Below are 25,274 nucleotides of genomic sequence, written 5' to 3'. Positions count from 1 at the left end.
GGTCAAGAATCCATCTCGTAATTAAATTTAGGGTCTTCCAAACATATTATCCCAATTTAATATGAATATAAAGTTCATATTACAAGCCACATTTTTTAAGTCAAGAATTTATCTCTTGATTAAATTTAGGGTCATCCAAGCTGAATTTCATATGAATAAAAATTCATATCGTAAGCCACATCTTTGGGTCAAGAATTCATCTCGTGATTAACTTTAGGGTCATCCAAACATATTATCTCTTGATTAAGTTTAGGGTCATCCAAGCATACTAACCCAATTTCATATGAATAAAAATTCATATCGTAAGCCACATCTTTGGGTCAATAATTCATCTCGTGATTAACTTTAGGGTCATCCAAACATATTATCGCAATTTCATATGAATAAAAATTCATATTGAAGCCACATTTTTGAGTCAAGAATCCAACTTATTATTAAATTTAGAGTAATCCAAGCATATTATCCCAAATTCATATTGCAAGCCAAATTTTGATTCAATAATCAATCTCGTGATTAAAACTAGGCAATCACATTTTTTTGTCAAAAGTCCATCTATTGATTAAATTTAGAATCATCCAAACATACTATATCAAATTCATATGGCAAGCCTCAGAAATTTAGAGTCAAGAATCCATCTCATAATTAAAATTTAAACTATCTATCATTGCGACTTGTCTTAAGGATGCATATTTAATCTATTCATTTTTTATCAACTTTCTTAGATATGAATAATCAAGAATCATCAAGATGATACATTCTTGACAATTGATAATATTACATTAATGCTGCAAACAAAAAAACTACCTCAAAACATTCATGTCGAACATGGTTTTGGAGATGGATAATGTTTGCCCAACAAAAGAAAAAAACTGATAGATCGATAATCCAAAGGAGAGTGGATTGAAAATGGAAAGAGAGAGAGAGATGAACAGGTGAATAAAGATATCAAATTCAGAAGAGATGCAATGCAAAACTTGAGAGGGCGGCAGATTAATTGAAGGTCCAATCAAGAATCTTCATACCTACATCTCTCTTTCGAATCGAGGCAAATTCCAATTCCATGGATAGCATAAACTTAAATCCGAATAACCAAGCTTGCGACTCACTGGTCGTCTTTTTCGGCACCAATTTAAATCAGATTTCTAGGGTTTAAAAATTCAAGATTCATGGAGTTGAACGTTCAAGAACGGGATGTCACCGTCGCAAACGAAACAGAAAAAAAGATGCCTCAAAACATTGATGTCAAACACGAAGATGCCACGAGTGGAAACAACTATAAAGAATTCAATTCAAAAATTAGAAAGATTGAAACCTGAATGCGAATCTTGAATTCAGAAAAAGAGACTACAGATTCATCGAATCTCGAATTCAGATGAAAACATGTAGCAGCGGCGAGAAATCGAATTTGGATTGATGATTCATTGATTCGGCGACAACAGATTCATCGAACTTGAATAAAGAAGCTAAATCTGTTTTTCAGTTTCGTCACGCTTGTATATCTTTTTCGCTACACCGTTAGTTATAAGTTTTACGCTACAGCGTTAGTTATAAATAGGACTGAGTATCTTTTTTTCTTTTTACAGCTGGAATTATTGACCAAAATAACGTGTTTTTTTTAAACCAAAAATAACGTTAAGTATTTATAAGACTTTTTATGAAAGGTTTATAATATTTTTTGAATATTTATTGAATACAGAATATTTAAAAATAATGGAATTTTTGTTTTTTCATTATTATTATAATTTTTTTAAAGTTATTATATAATTTATGTCGCCTATTATTTACTCTTTCTATATTTATTTTTACTAGTGTAGGTATATGCCATGTCATACACGGGTTAAATTAGAATTTTTAATAAAATATCAATAATAAAAATTATAAACTGATAAATTTAAGTGAAAAAATATATAATAATACAAACAACAAAAATATTTTTTATAATTATTTATTTATTTTCTCTTCTTATATTTGTTTTTATTAATAAAGTATTTTGTACACTATACAGTTATATGTTTTATAATAAAAAAAATTATATGATTATTTTCATCTAATGAGATATGAAATTTAGGGAGAATTTAACTTATAATTTAAAGAAACAAAATTTAAATTTAAATCTCATTTAAAAAATTATAAAAAGATCATTTACTACGGCTTATCTAAAAATAGATTATTTACTAGGTGAAAATTAGTACACTTTGATTAATCAAATTTTTTATTAGATTATCTACTGAAATTTTATTTTATTTATTTATTACTTCTTCTTTGTCTCAAATTATAAATATCATTTGAAAAAAAAATTGTCGTTAAAAATAAATCATCTTTCATATTATTTTCTGCATTTACTATTTTTGTTTTCAAAAATAGTTTGTATAAATAGGACCTAATAAATCTTAAAAGATGAAAATTTAAAGTTAAATATATTTAAATGGCAAATTTTAGATAATTATTATTCTTCTCAAAATATGTTTGACAATCCAATTGGTCAACTTTATATGATCCAAATGTATTATTATGTCAGATGATATGCTAAACATATTGTTTATCTTTTTGGTAAAGTTCCTTTTAAAACGAAGAAAAGAAAAACAAACGTAGAAATATATGTAAACCTTAATTAGAATTATAAAACAGATATGGATTCTCCAAAATTAAGAAAGCAACCGTATCTTACTCGCAATGCTACAACATTATGAATTGTAATGTGCCACCTTGGCTTTGGCTTTTCTAATGTTTTACACTTTTTTGTCAAAACCCCTTTCTTTTCCTTTGATATTTTCCTGCTTCCATGGACGTGATTTCAAATAACGTTTTTATAAATTGTATGTGTGTCCATTAATAAGATTGTAAAAGTTCTTACAAATGCAAAAATTGTGCATATAATTAAGTTGAAATTAATGAATTCCTCAAACGTTATATATTCGATTTTGACAAATCCAAGAGACAAAACCACACAGGTCTGTTTTGATAGGACAACATCTCATGGTTCGGCGCTTTGGATTGAAAATTCATTAGAAACAACATTGCCTGCTTTTGTTCTGCAATTTGCTCTTATCTTAGCAGTCAATCGAATTTTCCTCTTTCTTTTTGAATCATGCAATATACCTCGTATTGTTCCCAACATTTTTGTAAGTATATATCTTCTAACTCTTTTATTTTATGATCATTGGCTAACGAGTAATGGTTGGTTTTCTAATCTATTCTTGTTAAAATGACTATAATTGGCAAAATTAAATACTAGAAAAATAATTAATATGTGAGAGTAGTTTGCTTGGATTGGCTCTAGGCTCGACAAAATCACCGTGGCAGCATAATCTTGTAAAAGCTCTGAGTAGCTTTTGTCAAAAAAACGATAACTCACATGATGAGGTTTTTTGTGTGTTTGTATTTGCACAAATATATAAGATAGATAATATGTAGGGACATTATTCTAAAAAAAGAACAAATGCTAATGCACAAAAACATCACCGTGATTCCATCAATTTTACTGGCAATCCAAATGCGCACTAAATAACGGTAGCCATAATCGCGTTGTCGCATTGTGACACCAATTTTTTTAATATTGTATTGCAAATCTCATTCCCACAATGTATGTTTGAATGAAGGGCATGTTTTGACAAAATTATTGTATCACTATGATTTTATAAAAGCTCCAAAGTGTAGCTTTTGTCATATATGTGGTAACTCACCGTAATTCTATCAATTTCACTGTCAATCCAAACATGCACTAAATAACGGAAGTCAAAATCGCGAACGCATTTTGACACCAACTTTTTTTATGTTGTAGTCCAAATCCCAGCCCTAACGAGACTTTCTTTTTAAAATAATTTGTTTATTACTAATCAACATGCATCAACTAATTAATTTTTGTGGTTATGTTCCTAGACTGGTTTTTTATTAGGTCCATCTGCTCTGGGAAAATGGAAAGATTTCTTCACAACCATATTCCCTTACAACAATATGTTACCTTTAGAGACAGTGGGAGCATTGACACTTATTTACTATGTGTTCTTGGTTGGCTTAGAAATGGACTTGAAACCAATTAAAAGGGGTTACTACAATAAGAAAGCAATGGTTGTTGCAATTGTTGGCATAGTCTTCACTTTACCAATTGGTGCTGGCTTATATTATCTTCTTGTAACAGACATGGGTCAAAAATCATTGTCACATTCAGATAGTGATAAACACGTGAGGGGTGCAATATTTTGGGGAATCACTCTTTCATGTAGTAGTGAGTTTCCTGAAGTTGCTAAAATCCTTTCTGATTTAAAGCTTTTGTTGACAGAGAATGGACAATTGGCTTTAACTTCTTCTTTGATTAATGACTTGTTCTCTTGGACACTCCTTTTGTTGGTTCTAACACAACTATATTATGCTTCTTTTTTGTCACTGTTTGTGATACTCTTACTTGTATTAGCATGTTTTTATGTGATTCATCCTTTTGCTAAGTGGCTTGTTAAAAAAGTTGGAAATGGCGATCGCGAGTTTACCGAGTCACAAGTTGTGTGTCTTCTTCATGTGGTTTTGGTCATTGGATTAATCTCTGATGGGTTGGCTGCACATTCAATTACTGGTGCTTTCTTTTTAGGTGTTATTATCCCAAAGGGTGCACTTAACAATGCGGTTCAAGATAAGGCTTTTGATTTTGTGTCTGAGTTTATGATGCCATTGTTTTTTCTCATTATTGGGGAGAGAACCAATATTCAAGACTTGGCTTTGGATACACATTGGATAACTGTTGTTATTGTTATTGTGTTGGCTTTTATGGTAAAATTGGTGTGCGTATTTGCAGTTTCTTGGATATATCAGATGCCAGTCATTGAAGGATTGTCCCTTGCACTCCTCATGAACACTAAAGGGACAATGCCACTGATAATTTTGTATACTGCCATGGATAGACTAGTAAGTTATCTAACAACCTTAACATAGTAATTGTATGCAGTATATAATATGGTTCATTAGCACATTAATAAATCAAAATGCTACCAAAACACTTTTTTCATCACATTCTTCTATTACCTTGTGAAATTTATTAGTTTTTTCAACTAAGATATGCCTAAGAAGAACTAAGGGATCCAAAATTTGCTAGGTAAAATATTATACAACATATATTAACATATAAATGTAAGAATATATTGTGATGTAGGAATTGGAGAGCCAAAGCTTTGTGGTGATGTTGTTGGCATGTTGGTTAATGACAGCAATTGCGGGTCCTGTCTTAGTTATGATCACAAACTCACTTACCAATGGCAAAGCTATTAGGAAGAGTATGCAACACGGCACAAAACCAGACTCGCCTCTTAGAGTGTTGGCATGTATCCACTCAAAACATGATGCTGAGGCAATCATCGACCTTCTCAAAGCATCAAGTCCATCAGTTAGGTCCCCAATTCAGGTATGATCAATACTATTTCTAAACTCTCTTAGTATTATAAAAAGTTTTATCCTATTTTATCATGTGGTGACATACTCTTGAATAATACAAATTTCAAATGCAGGTGTTAGCAGTTGAGCTAATCAAGATGACAAACCGACCAACTTCATCACTAATTATTAGAGACGCTCCGAAGCCATCGTTTCACTCAAATTCAAGCAAGGTGGATACCTTAAAGCGAGACAACGGGGACAACCTCGGAAGCTTTGACAACCTCAGTCAGGCCATCTTTGCTGACAAGCTCAGAGTTGTCTCCCACTACAATACCATGCACAAGGACATTGTAAACCTATGCACCGACAAACACGTGAACCTCATCGTTGCCACTCTCAATAAGCAACCAACCTACGACGGGTTGGGTGCAGGCACTGCCACCGCTAGAGCCGTCAACATTATCAACAGGTATTAGTGATATAAAAGTTAGCTATTAAAATATCAAGAAAAAAATGACAACACATTGTAACTAATTTGAGTGTGACAGAAATATATATAATATCAAGGGGTACACGAAGGATTATATAGTCAATGAGAACAACTAGCTTTAACTAGTGTAACTAATTTGTAACTAACTCTAATAACAGGGACCAGGCGAGCAAGGATGAGAAAAAAGTGGTATTGGAGAATCTAGTGAAAGAAGCACCTTGTTGTTTAGCCATTTTTGTTGATCGTGAGTTCAGCGGTGGTCAGCAACATTCTAAAGAAATGAGAATAGCAATGTTCTACATTGGCGGCGCCGATGACCGTGAAGCCCTTTCTTATGCTTGGAGGATGAGTAGGAACATGGAGGTTCAGTTAACAGTAGTGAGGCTTGTTTGGGACAATCCTGAAGATAGGTTTGATGAAAGGGACAGAGAATATTTAAAGGTGTTTGTGCATCAAACAATAGATACACCAACAGTGAGGTATTTGGAGAAGGTGGTGAAGGATGAGAAAGAAACTGTGAGGCTTTTAAATAGGATAGGGAACAAAGGGTTTGATTTGTATATCATTGGAAGAGGACATGGGATGAAGATGTCGTTGGCACAAACAGTGGATCCTGTGTTGGATGAACCTGTATTGGGTCCTCTTGGAGATACTTTATCAGATTTGAATTCTGCTGCTAACACATCCATTTTGATATTTCAAAGAGAAGCTGAACTTCAGCATGGAGATGGTTTGGGGAAACACGAGCGCAATGCTTCTGTGGCGTCTGCACATTCTTTTTATGGTGATGCGGATCCACAGTAGGTGATGTTTCCTTACAAGGATATCCACCAATGACATTTTGTCATAATGTTGCATAAAAATGAAGCATGAATGGTGGAAATATTGCCATTGGAACATGTTTGTGATGATTTAATGGCTGGAAGGGGTTGTGTGAATTGGCACCAAGCTAGTACTAAAAAACTCACTTGTTTCTTACTTGTACATATTTTTTGTTTCTCTGGTAGGAGTATAGGGAGCAGAGTTATAAGCTAGGATTTTAAGATATGAACAACTAGCCTTTTTTTCCCACAATAGTATTGATAATAAAGTTATGGCATTTTTAACTATGTTATATTATGTAAGAGTTTACCAGTTTTGTTACGTCTGATAATTTGATTTGCTACTTTATCTGCTATACATCATTTTTGAACAAAGAACTAAACCAATAAGGTCTTTTTAGATAGACCAAAGTATGAAAATTGAGGCAAAATCCCTTATGTGAAATCTCCTTATGAGAGATCCAAATTCCTCTTTTTACTTATTCAGCTTACCATACAACCATCAATTCATTAAAATAAAGAGATTTACAATTTAGAAAATAAAAGACTCTTTTTCTAATAAAATAGATTTTAACCCGTGCGTCCGCACAAAAATAACGATTTTAATAAATAAACACAATAAAAAAATTAAAAAAAATCTAATTTTAACTTAACTTAAAAACTACTTTCTTATAGACTCAATGTTATTAATAAAAAGTATGACTCTAACACCATTCTTTAATCTTACTCGGATGCCTTATTTTTGAATTCTACACATAATCTTTTTTCTTTCTAAAAAACTTATTATAAAGCAATACTTTTAATTTTAAACAAATAAAAATAATAATTATTAAAAAAATTAAATTAAATAATTAGATTAGATGAAATAATTTTTTTTAAATAATGGACACGGACATATATAAAATAAGTAAATTAGTAAATGTAAAGATGAGTAAGTAACTTAATAATGAATTTTTATTTTTATTATTCAAAGTATGTTATTTATATGAAATACATGACATTTAAGAATTAATATAAATTTTGCTGTATCAAATGACAAAATATATTTCATTTTAGTACTACTCACAAAATACTAAAGAAAAATAATTTTCCTATTACAAACAAAAAATTACAATACACATAAAAATTATGAGTATCTTTTATCTTTGAATTTGCATATTAGTCTTCATTAATCTTTCAGGAATCCTTTGAATATAAAATGTATAGTATAGTAGTTTTTAAATTTGATAAAATAGTGTTTGAAGTTTGAAAAATCACTACTTTCAATGAATCGATGAAATGAATTGTTTTTTTAATTTATACATAAATTTTATATTTTCTTAAATAAATTATTATTTTTCTCTTCAATATTTAATTGAATTCATGTTAAGAAGCCTAAATAAATTTTATATTTACTTAAATAAATTATTAAGACAAATATACATATACAAATGTTATATAAGAGGATAGAAATATACATATATAAATTTACAATTTTTTGAGACAAAATTAAGAAACATAAACAATACAAAATATATATATATATATACATAACAAAATAGTAATCTTTTTTTATAAATAAAATAAAATAAGATTAAAAAAAATTTACCATTTAAATAATTCGTGTGAACGTATACTCCAGAAAATTGTTAGAAGCACAAACAAATACATAGTTTCATCAGCAATATTAATCTCAAATCGAGAAATAGAAGCTCGCGAATCTCAGTATTATTTCCATTCCATAAAAGTTTTGTTTGACATTGAGGAGATCAAGACAGAAACCACAGTCGCACAACTCTAACAACCAAATTTCATGACTCATTTTTTGGAGAAATTGAAGCAACAAAAAATACCGAGATTAATATTTATAATAGATAAACAAAAAATGAGAGAGTATTGAAGAGAGACGGTTTACGGAGTACTAAGAAAGAAAGTATGAGGGAATTAAAAGAATTTCTAAAATAAAATAAATTAATTTGAAGAGGTGGTTGCTACTGTTTAAAAAACAATTCCAAAAAGTGTCCCGTTGTGATGAGTGTAATTGAACGTTATTATTTTTCTTTTCTAACTGACCACTAAATTTTCAACGGTGAAAAGTAAGCCACTAAATTCTCAACGGTGAAACGTAAGTAGTGGTGTAGTGTATTTTATTTTTAATTCATTCTTTTATTTTTTTAATTGGCCACTAACTTTTCAACTTACGCATGGTGTATTTTATTTTATTTTTAATTTTTTAATTGACCATAAATTTTTTAATTAAATTAATTTGAAGCGGTAGTTGATAAAGTAGTGTTTAAACAACACTTACCTTCAAAAAACTGTCTAAGTAGTCGTGTATTGTATTTTATTTTTAATTTTTTAATTGGCTATAAATTTTTTAATTAAATTAATTTGAAGCGGTAGTTGATAAAGTAGTATTTAAAAAACACTTACCTTCAAAAAACTGTCAAGTAGTCGTGTATTGTATTTTATTTTTAATTTTTTAATTGACTATAAATTTTTTAATTAAATTAATTTGAAGCGGTAGTTGATAAAGTAGTGTTTAAAAAACAGTTACCTTCAAAAAATGTCAGTCGTGGTGCATTGTATTTTATTTTTAATAAAATCTTTTATTTTGTTGGCCATTAACGTCTCAACAGACACATGTATAAGATCGTGTAATTGAAGTTTAATTTTATTATTAAAAAACAAAATCTGCACGATGAAGTATTATTTCTATTAATAGAAACTTAATATATTCCTAACACTCTATTTGGCTGACACGTGGCAAACTTGCCAAATTATTATCTTTGCTTTATTATAATGTATAGATATATCTAATATAATCTTAGGATCTGTTTGAGAGAGGAATTTTAGAGAGGAGGGTGGACTAGACTTATTTTTCTTTTTGAAATTAAGCTAGTTATGAAATATTTTTTTAATTATTTTAAAATCTCAAATGTATTTTAAAATATAGATTTGGTCCTCCAAAATTCTCCTCCCAAACAAACTCATAAATATTTACTAATAGTATTTAGGGGGAAAAACTATACACCTTAAATAAGATGTATAGTTTGAAGTGTAGTTTTCACTGGTATATTATCAAAGGGTACAAATAACTTATAGCTTTAGTTTAGTATTTTGAAAATTAAGATTATGATGGTTCAGTTAGTCGAGGAAGCTAAATCACTTAAACTCGTAACTAACAATAATACCAAATAAGCTAAAATATTAGTAAGATTGAATCAGAGTTCTAAAAACTGACCCTTATTTTTTAACAAAGAAGACTATTAGATAAAGTGGACGGTGGTTAATTAATATAAATAGTGTTCTTGACGAGTCTCTTCAATTGTAATTCAAAAATACTGTCTTTTTTACGTGTTATTTTAAATTTCCCCTAGCATATGTTCATCAAGGGGTTAAAATTCTTAATTATTTTTATACATAGTGTTGCAAGCTCAGTTTGAAGTTTTGTAGACATAACTGATAGTGAAGGGCATATGTGAGTTGTTTGATCTTCTGGCAATAAACATACCAACTAGACCTAGTAAATGGTTTGAGTTGTGCTTTGAAATAAGAGTTATTATGCAGATAAACAATACCCATTTTTTGTTAACTTGGTAAAAAGTCTTACCCTGTGGTTTCATATATTGAGCTTTTCATTAGTTATTAGTGAAGTCTAGGATTGAAGAAATAGATTGCAGTTGGTTTGGATTAATATAATACCTCCATTGAATGGTAGTTGACATGTTAGACACTATAAAAGGAGCACACCCCCCTTCAACGAGGAAGAGAATGAGTTGAGAATGGAATCAATGAGAAAAAGTATAAGTAGGATATACACAGATGCATCATTTTTTACTCAAACAGAAAATACAGCTTTATTACACAAAACAAAACCTCTCACCAAGTGCAAACATAGTATGCATAGTCTTAAACTATTAATGCAGGATAGTATTTTATCACATTACATGACCCTTTATATATCTTCCTTGTCCTTCACAATGACTCCATGTCCTCCATCTTCAGCTTCTTTAATCTGCCTCTCTATATCTGCCTTCTTTTCCAAGAGTGCTTCTATTTTTGCATTCATTTTTTCAAGCTTTTGTTTCAGCTTGCCAACATCATTGGTCTTGTCCTTTCCAGAAAGTTTTTTCTTCTTATCTTCCTTGTCTTCTTTTTTCTTCTTCTCTTTAACTTCTTTCTTGTCATCTTCCTTTCCGCATTCCTTCACAGTTTCTTCTATATCAATATCCCTTACATGTACTTCTTTCACATCCACCTCCACATCTTTATCCTTCTCTTTCTCTTCATCCTTGTTCTTCTTTTTCTTATTTCCATCACCATCATCATCATCATTCTTGTCCTCCTTTTCCTTTTTCTTGTCCTTCTTTTCCTTTTTCTTGTCCTTCTTTTCTTCACCATCCTTACCTTCATCTTCTTTTCCCTTCTCCTTCTTTTCCTTTTTCTTTTTCTCCTTCTCCTTATTTTCATCACCATCTTCTTTCTCATCTTTTCCCTTTTTATTCTTCTCCTTGTCCTTCTTTTCATCACCATCTTCGTTGCCGTCTTTTTTCTTTTTCTTCTTTTCCTTGTCCTTCTTATCCTTACCCTTCATCTCCTTTTCCTTCTTCTCTTCACCATCCTCCTTATCATCATCTTCTTTCCCCTTTGCCTTCTCTCCATCAGTTTTGTCCTTCTTTTTCTTCTCCTTATCCTTCTTTTTCTTTTCTCCCTCTCCATCTTCCTCCTCCTCCACCTCCTTCTCTTTCTTCTTTTTCTTTGATTTATCTTCTTCATCCTTATGTTTCTTCTCTTCCTTACATTCTGTCTTCTCTTTCTCTACTGATTTTGTCTCCAAATCCTTTTCTATCTCAACCTTCTCTTCTTTTGCATCACTTGGTGTTTTATCCTCAATATTGATTTGAATGGAGTCTTCCATATCTATAATATCTTGACACAGCTGAAACATATATGTGAATGTGAATTGTGTGAAGTCGAACATGAATTTAAGTAATTTGCTTAAAACTATATAAAAAACAGTTATACAATATTGTAACAGAATACATTACACATACACATTTCAGTATTTTAAAACAGTTATAAAACTCCATAGAAAAACCGGTAATGAAGAATTGAAGTTGAACTGAATTGTTTAAAACTAGAATATCTATAAAAAAAAAATTAAAAATCCCAGATTATGTAAGTAGAATTATTATAATATGTAGAATAACAACAGATATGAGAGTATGACCAATAATAGAAGCTTCGTTTAAGATTATGTACAAGATCAGATCTGAGACTATAACCAATAATGTCCGACATAAACAAGAATTTTCTGTTCATCCAAAAGAAAATGAAATGAAATCTGAACATAAAATTACATTACAAGCAACAAGATTGATGAATATTCAATATGCCAGTTAATAATGCATCGATTCAATTTGGAAGGATGAAAATTAAAGAAAAAAGAAACTGAGGAAAGAATGAAAAGAGTTACCGTAACGATGACAGTAATAGTAGGTGTAGTGAATGGTGCTTTCGGTAGAAGAAAAGTGTTGGTAGCTTAGTAGTATGAGTTTCGGTTAATTGTAATATTTATAAGATTTTTTCATCATCCATAACCGTAAGATTTTGTGACGTGGCATTTACGCGTAAGCAACAAATAGAGTTTTCATTTTCAACGGTAAAAGTCGTGTCGACCCAACCACATTGACGGTGCCTCTTTCCTTCCTCCGTGTTGCGTGCGCGAGTATATATCATTTTTCGAAAATTATTACGTAATTTCTTTATTTCATATTCAAATTGTTTTTAAAATAGTTATTTAACTATCGTTTAGCAAATACTAATATTTGAATTTAATTTATAAGCACCCATAATAATTTCTTATACCTTCAATGATCACACTGATTACGTTGTTAATAATTTCTTATTTTTTTATAATTATTTATAAATTTACTTATACAATTAGTTATAATTTATCGAATGTATAATTTTTTATATATATTATATGTGCATAAAAATTAAACTCGTAATATTTAGAGTCAAATTCATGTAATATGTGTGTAGTTTTTTAAATAAAAAATTAGTACTATTATATGATTATTTAACTTTTTTTTACAATAACGGATAAAATCCAAATAAAAAACTAAAAAGTTAAACGAATATTTTTAAGCACGTAAATTTTATATATATTATCAAAAAAGGAGACTTGTATCTCTCTCGAGAAAGATTCTATATAGTTTGAGCTTCATAAGAAATCTCAACTAGATTAAAATTAGTTAGCTAATCAGCGTATGTTACTTTCACAACAAATGTGATTAATATGGATAAGTCAGTCCAAATCCATAAGGTATTTAATTTGTTGAATGAGGGTGGGGATGATCCCATTAAAACTATAGTTGTCTCTTACCATGTCTACCAAAGTCTTCGAATGGCTTTCCATATTAAAGTGAGTGATATCCTATCTTCTAGTCAAATCTATTCTAATGAACATGCCCCATGTTTACGCTTGAAGAGCATCACAATGCTCAATTTTGTGAGTGTAACCTTTAAGGCACCAACCAATTGTCAACCTATGTAAAGGGTTTCAGATCGACGTGTGTTTCTTGTCATTTGATCAATCTTAAAGTTGTTGATCATAAAATATGATTTATAAAAACATTCTTCCAATTACTATATAATTATTTACTATTGTATATGTTAATTCAAACATTATTTCGGTGTCAACGAAAATGATTTAAGCTTTATAACAATACCTTAAGGATCCACTTAAGTGTCAAAGATATTAATTACAATGAATTCCTATAAGAAACAAAAATCCGGTCAAATAATATAATATGTGGAATAAACCTACTTATCCCATATTGGTCCTTCCCCTTGTCAAGCTTGTAACCCCATTTTACCAATCTCACAAGCCAGGCCCTTGAAAACTCTCAGATATGTAACATATGAGTTTTTGTTAGATAGGACTATGAATCAGCCTTTCATCTGTTACTCTTGTTAAGATAAAGATCACGTTTCATGTCAGCACATTATACCTAAGTTGAAGTCATTGCTTATCAAAAAGTAAAAAATAAGTTCAAGTCATTTTTATGTTCCATGTTTTCATAAACTAAGCATATTTATGTGAAGCACTTTGGTAGTAATTATGTACAATTAATACAACAAATTATTTATTTCTGAATAGCTCTATTATATAGAGTAACCAATTCAACACTCAAATAAATCTAGTTTAGTTCCTAGTCCCTAGAATCCCCCAATGAAATTATTATAGAACTTCGTCTAAGCCATAATTCATACACAACCATGTAGAATGCATCAAAGTCAATGGGAGGTGAATGCCATTGGAAGTGTTTCCTCACCTTCAACACATTCCTTTGTAGCATCAAATACTCATCAGAACTTATACCTTTCAAGATCTTTTTCAATAAAGGTATGTCTAATGTAGTGACAACAACAGAAAAGCTCTTCCAGTTTAACACATCTGCAAATGGAAGATCATAATAATTGGCAATGATCACTGGAACACAACCATAATATAACGAATCTCCGATTCGAGCTGTGTTCACTTCAAAGCCTTTAACATGAAGACAAAACTTGCTTCCTAATAACTCGTCCGCGTATGGTGTTTTCAGTCTTCCATGGTGAACAAAGATTTCTGAATCATTTTTCCATGTCTCAAGAAGTTTTATCCGTACTGGGGAATTAACTCCTCCGGCAAAGAAAGCTAGCTTTTTCCTGTCATTTTTCACAGGAAAAAAAAATGTTCAAAATGAGGTTTAATTCAAGGCTGGCTCAAACATAAGGCGACCTAAGCCCTTACTTTAAGTCTACCAGCAAAAAAACTTTTTGCTTAAAGCGTGGTAACTAATGTGTGCTTTTTCATTGAATAAAATGAATACGTTCAATTTTTATGTTACTATGTCTCACTTAGTAAAATCTCGCCTAAAAGTTCGCTTCATACTTTAAAATATGTTCGGTCGGTCTTGATTTAATTAAAATACATACAACAAAATATTTGAGAAACTATGTGGGATTGGTAACATGAAGTCATGAATCAACCATATACAATTGTGTTTTGTCAAGAAGTTATATAAAAGGATGTGAATGATCATGTGATAAGTTTAGTACATGAACTCTAGAATATGTATGATTCAGAATAATGACAAATGTATGCAAGAAGAAGAAATGTTACCTATTTGATGAAACAAGGTTGGGGGGATTTTGTTTTCTAGGCCAAATTTGAGGTAAACATGTATCCTTATGAGCAATATAGCCAGTTAGGAAATAGCTTGATGAACAAACAACTTGAATAGCATTGAATTTGACATCAGGTGCTTTCTCCATTGCAGACCTTCCAATTGAATGACATGCCACATAAAAGTGATCCGCACCTCCGGTGCGGTTCCAATAAGGATACTTGTGAACGATATTCTGAACATAGTCTCTAATGAAATCTTGAATACCTTCCACACCAACTCGAGGATCATGCCGCAAACTTGCTATGGAAAAAGGCATAAAGAAAAGGTCTGCTTCTGTTGGATCATTTGTAATGAAATGACTCTTCATAAGCACTTTTTTGAAGTAACTTTCACTGGCATAATTTCCACCAGGTTCATGTTTCATTGGCAAAAGCACGTTTGCAAAAGGGTCATCTTCCCTGTGAGGATAAACATATATCTTAAAGCTCCTATTCATTTCTTTATAGTCTTCCAGAAAGAGATCTCTATCATGGAACAAGTTGTTGTTTTTCTCTAATTTTCCTGAACCATAAGAAACAACATTCTTGGATTTGGATCCTTCAAATGGTCTTGTGCAAATCTCTTAATATATAGCATCATTATTTGAAATTTTCAAAGATGATAGAAATATGTTAAGGTAAGCTACTACTACTTATTATTTTCTACATGTCCAAGATAAATTTGTAATGCTATCTTTTTTATACAGTCACTACTCACTATATATATATATACACAGACACATACATATATACACATTTAATTTAACTTAGAGATAGAAAAATGAGAATCCGGCTTCAATTACCATAAACTGGTCACAATTTAAAACAAAAAATAAGCAAATTGGACAAGTTCAAGATCAAAAAAGAATTATTATATCAAATGCAAAATAGGATACAAAACAGTCAATTTTGCTAACATATGTCTTTATAACACATGTTTAAGTATTTTAAAAGTATAACTTTTTTCTTGAAAAAAAAATCACTTTTAAATTTTCAATGAATTGAATGCACAACTTTCAAAGAAAAGTTTCACATTGAATTTCTGAACTTGTGTCTTTTTGAGATATATGTTAACTTTTTCCTATTAAATATATATTACTATCTCACAAGTTTCATTTGAGTATAACTTACAATAATTCCTTATAGGGTGGCATAAATGTGAGCCATTTACTAAACTAACAATTAATATGAAAATAGAATACAGCAAATTAATATGCTATAAACTTTTAATCAGTCCTCATAGGGTTGCATCAGAGATACATATTAAGATAGTAAAATTCGGAAATTTTCTTTATTAAAATAGAATAGTAATCAATTAGTATTGATCTTCTAATACCAAAAATTTCGAAATTCATGCCTTGATGCCACCAGCTTCATATCAATTGCGCATGCACATGTTCATATATCAACTTAGAGTAAATGGCACGCATGTAAATAAAAAAATTGCAAGTATCATGTCAGGTACACATGTTCATATATATCCACTTACAGTAAACAAATAAAATACAAATAAGTTTGTCTCATTGAGAAAAAATTAAATCAATTATGTTACCAGCATCTACATCACATAAGACAGTATCATGCACGTTGCAACAACAGCATAATGCATTTATCTGTTGATAACTACGAAGCACAGACATCTCTAAGATTAGACGTGTCGTCGTGTTCGACACGCACCAGTGTCCGATACATGTCCGTCAACTCAGACAATTGTATGATAAAAATATATTTTTTCTTTGTATCGATACCTCTTAGATACATCTCAGACACATATATGTGATTAAATATGTGTAACATTTATGATATAGACATTAAATTTAGATTTTCTTACAAAAAAATCTCATGAATCAACAACAAAGTTCCACCTCCTCTAACAAAGGGCACATTAAAATTAATGAATGAATGATTATTTTGAAAAAGTCAAACCATTATAAAAATAAAAAAAGTCTAGCCATAATAAGCATGTTAATGAATAAAAAGGTTAAAAATGGAAACTTTTGCATACTAGTTGAGTTGGATTGAGATGGCAGACCCCGTTGACTTTGTGGTGGAAGGCCATGACCCAATTGGAAAGTCTGAAACTTGGTGAACTCAGAAGCATTGTTGTGTAAGGTGGTGGTTGGAGAAAGAAGAACGGGAAGGGAAGATAGTGAAGTGAAGTACTGAGAAGTGGATTGGAGGTGGTGGTGTTGATGGTGGTTGATGAAGATGATGGAGGTAGTGTAAACATAGAAGAGAATGGAAAGAGAGGTTAAGAATAAGAGAGCTAAGGTAGTAGGAATGAAGAAGAAAAAGTTTCTGAATGAGGCTGCAACATGAAGATGAGAGTATTGGTTGAGAGAGGAAGGACAAACCATGGCATGGAAAGAGAATCAATAAGAACTAAAGAATCACTAGTTTTGTCTATAATAGAATTGTAGAGATTGCTCAATTTCTTCTCAAACTTTAGAAACCACAAATTCAATTCTATAGTTGAAGATTAATAATCAATTTAGTTTCGCTATAAACTAGTTTAATCTTTTATTCTCCAATTCTTGAATTCAACGCTCTCTAATTATTTTTATTATATTTAATTTAATATTATCATTCTTTAATTATCCTTGTATTAATTTAAAATTTAATTTTTAATAACTCTTTTATTCTCTTAAAATAGTTATGAGAGGTAATTTGAAAAATACAATTAATTATTTTATTACTCTAAAAATATTAAATGAATGGAATTGCACTTTTCTGAAAATAGTGTTTTTTTTTTACTTATATATGATATTAGATGGAATATTTCTCTTGTCTTACTATATTAGATAAACCAAAACTTGGAGGCTTTACAAATCCACGTATAATCTAGAGACATAATAAAATAAAATTGAATAAAAATAAAATATTGATATGATAAATATGATTATATTTTGTATTTGTTGATATACACACAATAATCAATAGGATAAAATATTTTATTTTATCGTGTATTTGATATTTAAATAATAACATTATTATTATAAATAATTATATATTATTATCTTTTTAAATTAATTTATTATATCTATAAACATAAATTAACAACAAATATTAAAAAATAATTTTATATTTAAAACTCAATTGACACTACTAAATAAATAATTTAAATTTTTTAAATAAGGAGTAACTAAATAATTCTAATTTATTTGTTAGAAAATCTAAATAAATATATGATATATATTATGGGTGGAAATTCGTTGATTCTATAAATAATTTTGTGATGAGTTACTCCGCTTAGTAACTCAATATCAACGATGAATTTCATCAATCTAATCGTCAAATCAAAAGTTCTTATTGAGTAGATCAATTTTATAAAAAAATATAAAATTTTAAAACTATTTGATAATTCATTAAATAATTTTAAATAAATATATAATAAGCTTTTTAAAAATATAAGTAAATATTGATGGGTAGATTACATAGTTAGGAATTTCAAATTTACATAAAACTTTGTGTATTTGATCATTAATATATTATGCCAATAATCAACAATTGTATTAAAGAAATATGGTGTTGATATTGAGTTATTAAATAGAGTAACTCATCACATAATTTCTTTTGGAGTCAACAGATCCTCATCAATATATTATATGTAAATGACAAAAATATTCTTATAAATAAATTTTATTTATTTTAAAATTTCAATTAATTATCATATTTTTATTAAGTAAAATTTCAATATATTATACGTAAATGACAAAAATATTCTTATCATATTTTTATTAATTATCATATTATCATAAATTTTATTTATTTTAAAATTTTATTTATTTAAATAAATTTGAGTACTAATTTATTAAGTTATATAAAAAGACAAAATTACTATTGTAATAAAAGCATAAATATTTTTTAAATTAATCAATTTTTTTTTTAAGTTTAATTTCAAAATCAATTTTTTATATTTATATTTATATTTTATTCGATGTACATTTTTATATTTTTTATTATATTTTATAAATTGTTTTATATTTATATTTTATTATATTTCAATTTTATATTTTAAATATTTAAATATTTGATTTGTCCCTGTAAGTTCACGTCTTTTTAATTTTGATCCATGTAAGTTTTTTTTCTTCAATTTAAATCATTTAAGTTCAATTTAATTTTAAAATCATTTCAGTTATTAGTTGTTGTTAAAAAAAGCTGATGTAGCAAACATACGAGTGACGTGACAATTTGATGGATGATTATTACTAATTAAATAATTAATAATTTAATGGAAAAATTAAATAATTATTAATTTAATGGAAAAATTAAATAATTAAAAAAATGCAATTAAATAATTGAATTGATTAAAAAAAATAAATTAAATTGAAAGTGTTATGTTTTAGTCCTCCATCTAAAATCACAAATTTAAGAGGTTATGATTCTCAATCCTTGCTCATTTCTCTATTTCTCGTTGTTCTACAAACAAAAACAAAAAATTAAACATTAAACTTAGTAAATGTAAACTATAACTATAAAAAATAAATATAAAAATCACGTATTTAAGAAAATTACTAAATCACCGTTTAGATTTTTCATCTGTGTTAGAGATAAATATATACATTAATTTCTTACACCCACGTGTTGAGACAAAATCTATCTCAAATATTTTAATGATAACAAAATTATTTTAAATATTTTGATTATACATGTTATCTAATTTGTGTTCTTGAATGTATCAAATTTAGAAAACAGGTTTCTCACCTTCTTGTTCATAATAAGAGTCTTTACAAATCTTTGTTATGTCTTATACGCGAAAGGATAAGCTAGTAGAGTATGAAAGTATAACCTCTATTATAGAGGATAAAACAATATTGAAGAAATGATGTCAAAAGATAAACAATACTGAATAAAATGATGAATATATGTCTTCTATGTCAGATGATAAACAAAACATAAGAGATGGTGAACTTGTCCTCCATTCATCCTCATACATGAGAAAATAAGTAAAAGTATCAAAGTACAACAGGTGTTGTCCTTGACTAAAAAAACAAGATCTTAATGTTATTGGAAAAGGAAAAAGTCAAAAGCACAAGTCACGTTATAATTCATGGAAGCTCAATCCTCATATCCGAGGACGAACTGAAAACTCATCCTCCTAAGCTTTCGTCTTACAAGGACATATGGATGACATTTTTGCAATTCAAAATAAAGACCATAGACAATTAACCAAGACTTTAATGGATACTTTGCATTTATCTTTGTAATTGAAACATCATCACCTCTATAAATTGAGATGAACTCATCCTCATCAAAACACACAACTCATACAAAAAGTTGTGAAGAGCACACTCATCCTCTTATAATACTTTATACTATTTTAAATTATATCTTAGGAATCATCCTATTCGAAAGTTTATTAGAGTGAAAGAATCATACACTCGTCAATACTCTCAAAATCTATATATCCTCAAGTTTTTACCAACTTGGTGATAGTTGTAAATCAAGAAGAAAATATTGTAAGTATGTTAAGATTAAGAAAATACACAGTGAAAAAGAGTCTTGTTAGAGGACAACCCATTTTAGCCATAGTGAAAACTCATAAGTTGGTGAGGACTTGATATAACCCATTTTAGATGAACCATTATAAATTTAGGTGTGTCATTTCTATACTCTCTACTTATTATTTTGTCTAACTCATATTTCAGCTTCAAACATTTATCTTCTAAAACTGTATTACATCCTCTCACAGAGGATACAATTTTAAAATGATAAGAAAATTCTAGAAAACTATAATATCTCTATTCAACCCCCTTCTAATGATATTTTAGCTACTTCACCATATTCACGCAATTGATAACGAGTTGAGTTTGTAGATGAATATGATGTCATGGTTGAACGAAGAAGAAAAAAATGAATTAAAAATAACTAAAATTTTAGGTTGCAGAAGGAGGAGGAGGGGGAGGAAGAGAAGAAAGGGGATTTTGTCAAGACAAATTCTCAAATTAAAGTTTTGATAAAAATAAACAAAGGTTAATTAAGAGTGTTAATTATGATTCTAAAATGTTATGTCAATTTAACTTGTGCTTTTGAGTGAATTAATTAAAAGATATTAATCAAACAAAACAAATAAATCAGATAAAAACTGAACATATAAATAAAATATAACATTTCTGGACAAAATGGAGAATGTTTTTATGATCAATATTGATCATCACAACCTCAAGATCAATCAATCTCCATTAGTTCACATAAGGTTTTGCCTCTGAATTTCATGCTAATGTTATCAGTATTTGACAAGGATCAAATAGAATCCATTATAGTCAAAGAAAACAATTGAATCACTAAGATAAAAGCTCATGAATCAAACAAGTTAAAACTAGTATGAACCTTCTCCAGCTTAACTGTCAAGAAATTTAATCGATCTTGATATGTACAAGTCATTCAGATTAATCAGGAAGTCATCCAGAATGATCAAAGATTGAACCTCTAGATTGATCATCAATCTCTAGAAAGTTCAAAAACTGACAATCCAGATTGATTATAAATCTCCACGATTATACAAAAGATCAGTATCAATCTCCATATTTATGCAGAAGTTCATCATCATTCTCCAAACTGTTTTGGACATAATCAAATCTCCAGATGAAAGCAATAACATCAACAAATATATCTGAAGCATAAAAGATCATTAAACACAAGAGAAACCTGGTAAAAAAAAACGAAGAAAAACGCTCAGTTAAACATATTACATAAATTGTTCAAAGGCTAAAATATTTTTATTCATATATATTAGTTTTAGTCAAAACTGACAGAGCACTACCAACAACTCTTTTGACCATCATTAAATGCTCCAAAACTCCTATAAAAGAAAAGTCAATACTTATTTTCTCAAGAACAATTCAGTTCTGATTATATATCTTACTTTGTTATTATTGTACTGAATTATTTGTAAAGAATTAAATCTCAAACAAAAGTTGATACATCTCATATTCTATCAAAACAATCTCATCGTTATTGTAAAACTCAAATTATAAGAGTTTAGTATATTGAATAGATTGCAAGAAATCCTATCAAAATTGATAGTGCGAAGACTGGATGTAGCCCAAGTTGGGTGAACCGGGATGCATCCTTGTGTGGTATTCTTTCTCTTATCTCCTTATTTATTAAGCTTGATTAATTACCTGAGTTAAAACATAAATCAAATTTCAGTTTTTTAAGTTAACCAATAAAGTTATTCGTGTTCTGTTTTCTTAACCAAGATCATTCTTGAGTTAAATCCTTAAGTTTTTCAGAAATTTTTTTAATATGAACATTTACAATTCAAACCTTATTCCTTGTAAATCGACATTGCTGCTTCAAATTTCAGATTTTATATTTTGCAAATTTGAGAATTTTTTATTTAGTCATCATAAATATACGTCAAATATTTGACATATCATCGACTGTTGTCATGTCACTCATCTTGTTTGCCACATAAGATTTTTTAACATAGCTAACAATATTTTAAACTAAATTGAACTTATTTAAATTTATCATAAAAGTATCAAATATTTAAGCCTCTTTTAAATTATATTTTATATGCGTAATTAAGTAAATTATTGCTATGATAATTTATTCATATCATACCTCTTATCTTATGTATCAAATCAACCCTTATTCCTCATAGCTTTGAGCCAATATAGTCCCAGCCATATTGTAGTTTTCTTCGAAAAACTATTCATGAAAAATTATTAGCCAATGTGGAGCGCAAGACAAATCATAGGTATATAGATCACCTCTCCATATGTCATATTTCAAGTTGAAGAGTTTTAACATAGCTCTATCATTTGAATGGTGAACTAGGACAAGTCCTTCTGTTTATCTTATTTCCCTAAGTCTATCTTTATCTTATAATTGGTTATTTTAAAAAACATTTCAACAATGCTTTTAATCTTATATTGTGTTTGCAAAATAATTTCTCAAAATTGTTTTAACTTAACAAATAAATTTAAAACACAATCAAAATCTCTATTTCTTGTGCATTTCACGCGTGTTTTCACTATATTTAACATGGTGTTGTAGTCGTAAGGCCAAATGTCATTTTTTCAATTGAACATCAAGTTGTTGTTGTGAAGTTTTGTCTACCAAATGCATGAAATACGAAAAATCTCGATGATCATAAATTATTCATGTACCACCAACTAAGTATCACGAATGAGTCACACACTTCTACCGATCACAAACAATGAACATAGAAATAGGCTGCAAATTAACATTAGAGAATAATCATAAAATTGATATCTTGAAATAAGGTGTGTGAAAATACAATATTCTTAAGAAACTGACAATTCACTAGACTATTCCGAATAAAAACTTGGATAAAAGAACTATAAAAATATATTCATTGTTACTTCCATGAGATTGAAATATACAAGAAAAAAGTTTATTTGTAAAAGACGATAAAAATATTTGAGAACTAAACACTCAATCACTTTTTTTTAATCTCATTTTTATTCGACCATTGTTCGAGATATATCCGTGTATATGTCGTTATCTCTTAAACATACATAATATATATATCACCACTTTAATCTTCCATTGGGGTTACCTTTCAATATACAAAATTAAGACAATAAATTGGTATTTAACTTTCAATTGTTTAGCAGCAATTAACAAAATTTACAACTGAATTAATTGACTTAAATATTGTTATAACTACAACATGAATAAAACTAAATGTAAAATTAAAACTCTTCATTCAAAGCAAATATTTTAATTTAATAATGTCAAATAAATAATATAGTATCCTATCGAATTTAAAATCATTTCTAAAATCATTTTAAAATATTATCAAAAAATTCAACCATGATTCTTCCTAAGCTTATTGTTTTTGAGTTTACGAGGTTCAGGGCCGTAATGGACATGTACAGACATATCAGCATCAACTGCACGTAGTCTATTTTTTTTAGAGCATTATAAGGTCAAAAACATATTATTAAGAGATAAAAATTTACTCTGCACCGTAGTAGAGGCAACAAATCAAAAAACCCATACAACAACAAAAGGTCCATATATTTTGGCAAAAAAATCAATAAAAGAGTAAAATTTATAATTTTAATATTATTGATATTATTTATAAGTTTTTCTTTTATGTTGTTGATGTTATTTACAACATGAATAAATAATATATTTTTTTTAATTTTTAATATTTTTTACTATAGATTTAATTTTTAAGATTATAATTTAATCTAAAAAATATTTGAGACAACGGACGTAAGAAACTGTATTGTTATTTTATTCTTCTTTTTTCCACTTAAGTGCAAGTTGTCTTTGATGTCAAACAAATAATTCTTGACTCATTAAATTGTTTACGAAGCTCAGTTATTGTTTGTTCATTCTATTTTTATCATCTTCCACTGTATATTAGTCATTTGATCATTTATGATGTGCATTGATTTTGTATTGTAAGAAAATCCAAGAATAATAAATTCAAGTTAAAGTTTATAATGTATTTCATCTGTAATAAAATAAACATTATTATAGAAAAAATATTAAAATGAAATTATTTTTACTTTTCAAGGTAAGATTAGTTATTATTTTTCTTCTAATTATACTATATAATTAATACCTTTTATGATATTCTCAAATTGTTATATTCCAACTCACGTTCATGAAATTAAAAAGCATATCGATTGTTAATAAATATGATTTGATAAAATTACTATTTATTTATTTTCTTTAGAATTATTTTTTAATATGTGTTTTATAACAAAAACGACACTCATTATAAAATAATATAAATATTTATTTTTGTTGATAAAATGACGATAAATAATTTAAATTTATAATCTAGGTGAAAATTAATAATGCATTATCTAATATACAATTTCCGGGTGAAAAATACAAAAAGCTCACTATTCCAAATCAAAATTTATGTTTTTAGTTAGTTGCAACTGTTTCTATCTAAAAAGTAAAGCAATTGTGTCTCATTGTTATCTATCAATCATAATTATTGATTAATTTTGAATTTTTAAAAAATTACTTAATTAATTAAAAATATTGTTAGTTCAATTCATCAAAATATTTGAGTATATGTTAATCATGTAAAAATTTGAAGAAAAAATATGCATTAATTTTCTAGGATGTTTTTTTAATTCTTATATTCTTATATATACGAATAGTAGGTGAAATGATAAGAAAAATTGGTGAAGAAATAAAGAGAAGTGTAAAAAGAAAAAAGGCAATAAAAAATAAAAAAGTATGAAAGAGATCAAAGTGAAAAATAGAAATAATGTAATAAAAATATAAATAACTAAATAAAAAATAAAAAAGAAAAAGAGAAGAAAAATAGGAATACAGTTTTGGAAAAAAATGCGCATTGATGCCATTAATTTGTACTAAGTGTGGTTCTGATATTTTACTAGTACATTGTATTCTTATATTTATATCTGTTTTAATTTTTGTTGTATATAGTAATATA

At 28.4% G+C, this 25,274-nt stretch overlaps 3 protein-coding genes across 4 annotated transcripts; 1 reads left to right on the top strand and 2 right to left on the bottom strand.

The window, feature by feature from the left end:
* The first annotated feature begins 2,692 nt into the window (after window positions 1-2,692).
* Window positions 2,693-6,942, top strand: LOC101512057 (cation/H(+) antiporter 15-like). Its single transcript, XM_004493119.4, has 5 exons — window positions 2,693-3,122; window positions 3,880-4,896; window positions 5,141-5,389; window positions 5,493-5,830; window positions 6,010-6,942. Exons 1-5 carry the CDS (start codon window positions 2,892-2,894, stop codon window positions 6,653-6,655), a joined length of 2,481 nt encoding a protein of 826 aa, XP_004493176.1. The 5' UTR covers window positions 2,693-2,891; the 3' UTR covers window positions 6,656-6,942.
* Window positions 6,943-10,442: 3,500 nt separating this feature from the next.
* LOC101511741 (uncharacterized) lies at window positions 10,443-12,270 on the bottom strand. Its single transcript, XM_004493118.4, has 2 exons — window positions 12,131-12,270; window positions 10,443-11,593 (listed from the first exon to the last, which is right to left on the bottom strand). Exon 2 carries the CDS (start codon window positions 11,570-11,572, stop codon window positions 10,610-10,612), a length of 963 nt encoding a protein of 320 aa, XP_004493175.1. The 5' UTR covers window positions 11,573-11,593; window positions 12,131-12,270; the 3' UTR covers window positions 10,443-10,609.
* A 1,512-nt stretch (window positions 12,271-13,782) lies between these two features.
* On the bottom strand, window positions 13,783-17,348 carry LOC101511409 (probable glycosyltransferase At5g03795). Of its 2 annotated transcripts, none has more exons than XM_004493117.4 (3): window positions 16,878-17,348; window positions 14,828-15,395; window positions 13,783-14,370 (listed from the first exon to the last, which is right to left on the bottom strand). In XM_004493117.4, the coding sequence occupies exons 1-3, from the start codon at window positions 17,227-17,229 to the stop codon at window positions 13,872-13,874; spliced, it is 1,419 nt and encodes a 472-aa protein (XP_004493174.1). In that variant the 5' UTR covers window positions 17,230-17,348; the 3' UTR covers window positions 13,783-13,871. The 2 variants fall into 2 exon arrangements, with proteins under 2 accessions (XP_004493174.1, XP_027188203.1); XM_027332402.2 differs by having other exon boundaries at window positions 16,905-17,348.
* Between the last annotated feature and the right edge of the window lie 7,926 nt (window positions 17,349-25,274).

This window comes from Cicer arietinum, chromosome 3 (assembly GCF_000331145.2).
Source record: "Cicer arietinum cultivar CDC Frontier isolate Library 1 chromosome 3, Cicar.CDCFrontier_v2.0, whole genome shotgun sequence".
NCBI lineage: Eukaryota > Viridiplantae > Streptophyta > Magnoliopsida > Fabales > Fabaceae > Cicer > Cicer arietinum.
The sequence above is the reverse complement of the archived record's forward strand: the minus strand, read 5'-3'. Positions and strand labels throughout refer to the sequence as shown.

What these genes read in the sequence shown, in the direction of transcription:
- LOC101512057 (XM_004493119.4), top strand. Translation starts at nt 2,892, where the DNA reads ATGAATTCCTCAAACGTTATATATTCGATTTTGACAAATCCAAGAGAC. An exon ending in ATACTGCCATGGATAGACTA is followed by an intron (nt 4,897 to 5,140) that starts GTAAGTTATCTA and finishes ATTGTGATGTAG; the next exon opens with GAATTGGAGAGCCAAAGCTT. An exon ending in CAGTTAGGTCCCCAATTCAG is followed by an intron (nt 5,390 to 5,492) that starts GTATGATCAATA and finishes TTTCAAATGCAG; the next exon opens with GTGTTAGCAGTTGAGCTAAT.
- LOC101511741 (XM_004493118.4), bottom strand. Translation starts at nt 11,572, where the DNA reads ATGGAAGACTCCATTCAAATCAATATTGAGGATAAAACACCAAGTGAT.
- LOC101511409 (XM_004493117.4), bottom strand. Translation starts at nt 17,229, where the DNA reads ATGGTTTGTCCTTCCTCTCTCAACCAATACTCTCATCTTCATGTTGCA. An exon ending in ATCTCAATCCAACTCAACTA is followed by an intron (nt 15,396 to 16,877) that starts GTATGCAAAAGT and finishes CTTATGGTTCAG; the next exon opens with GAAAATTAGAGAAAAACAAC. An exon ending in AACCTTGTTTCATCAAATAG is followed by an intron (nt 14,371 to 14,827) that starts GTAACATTTCTT and finishes GAAAAATGACAG; the next exon opens with GAAAAAGCTAGCTTTCTTTG.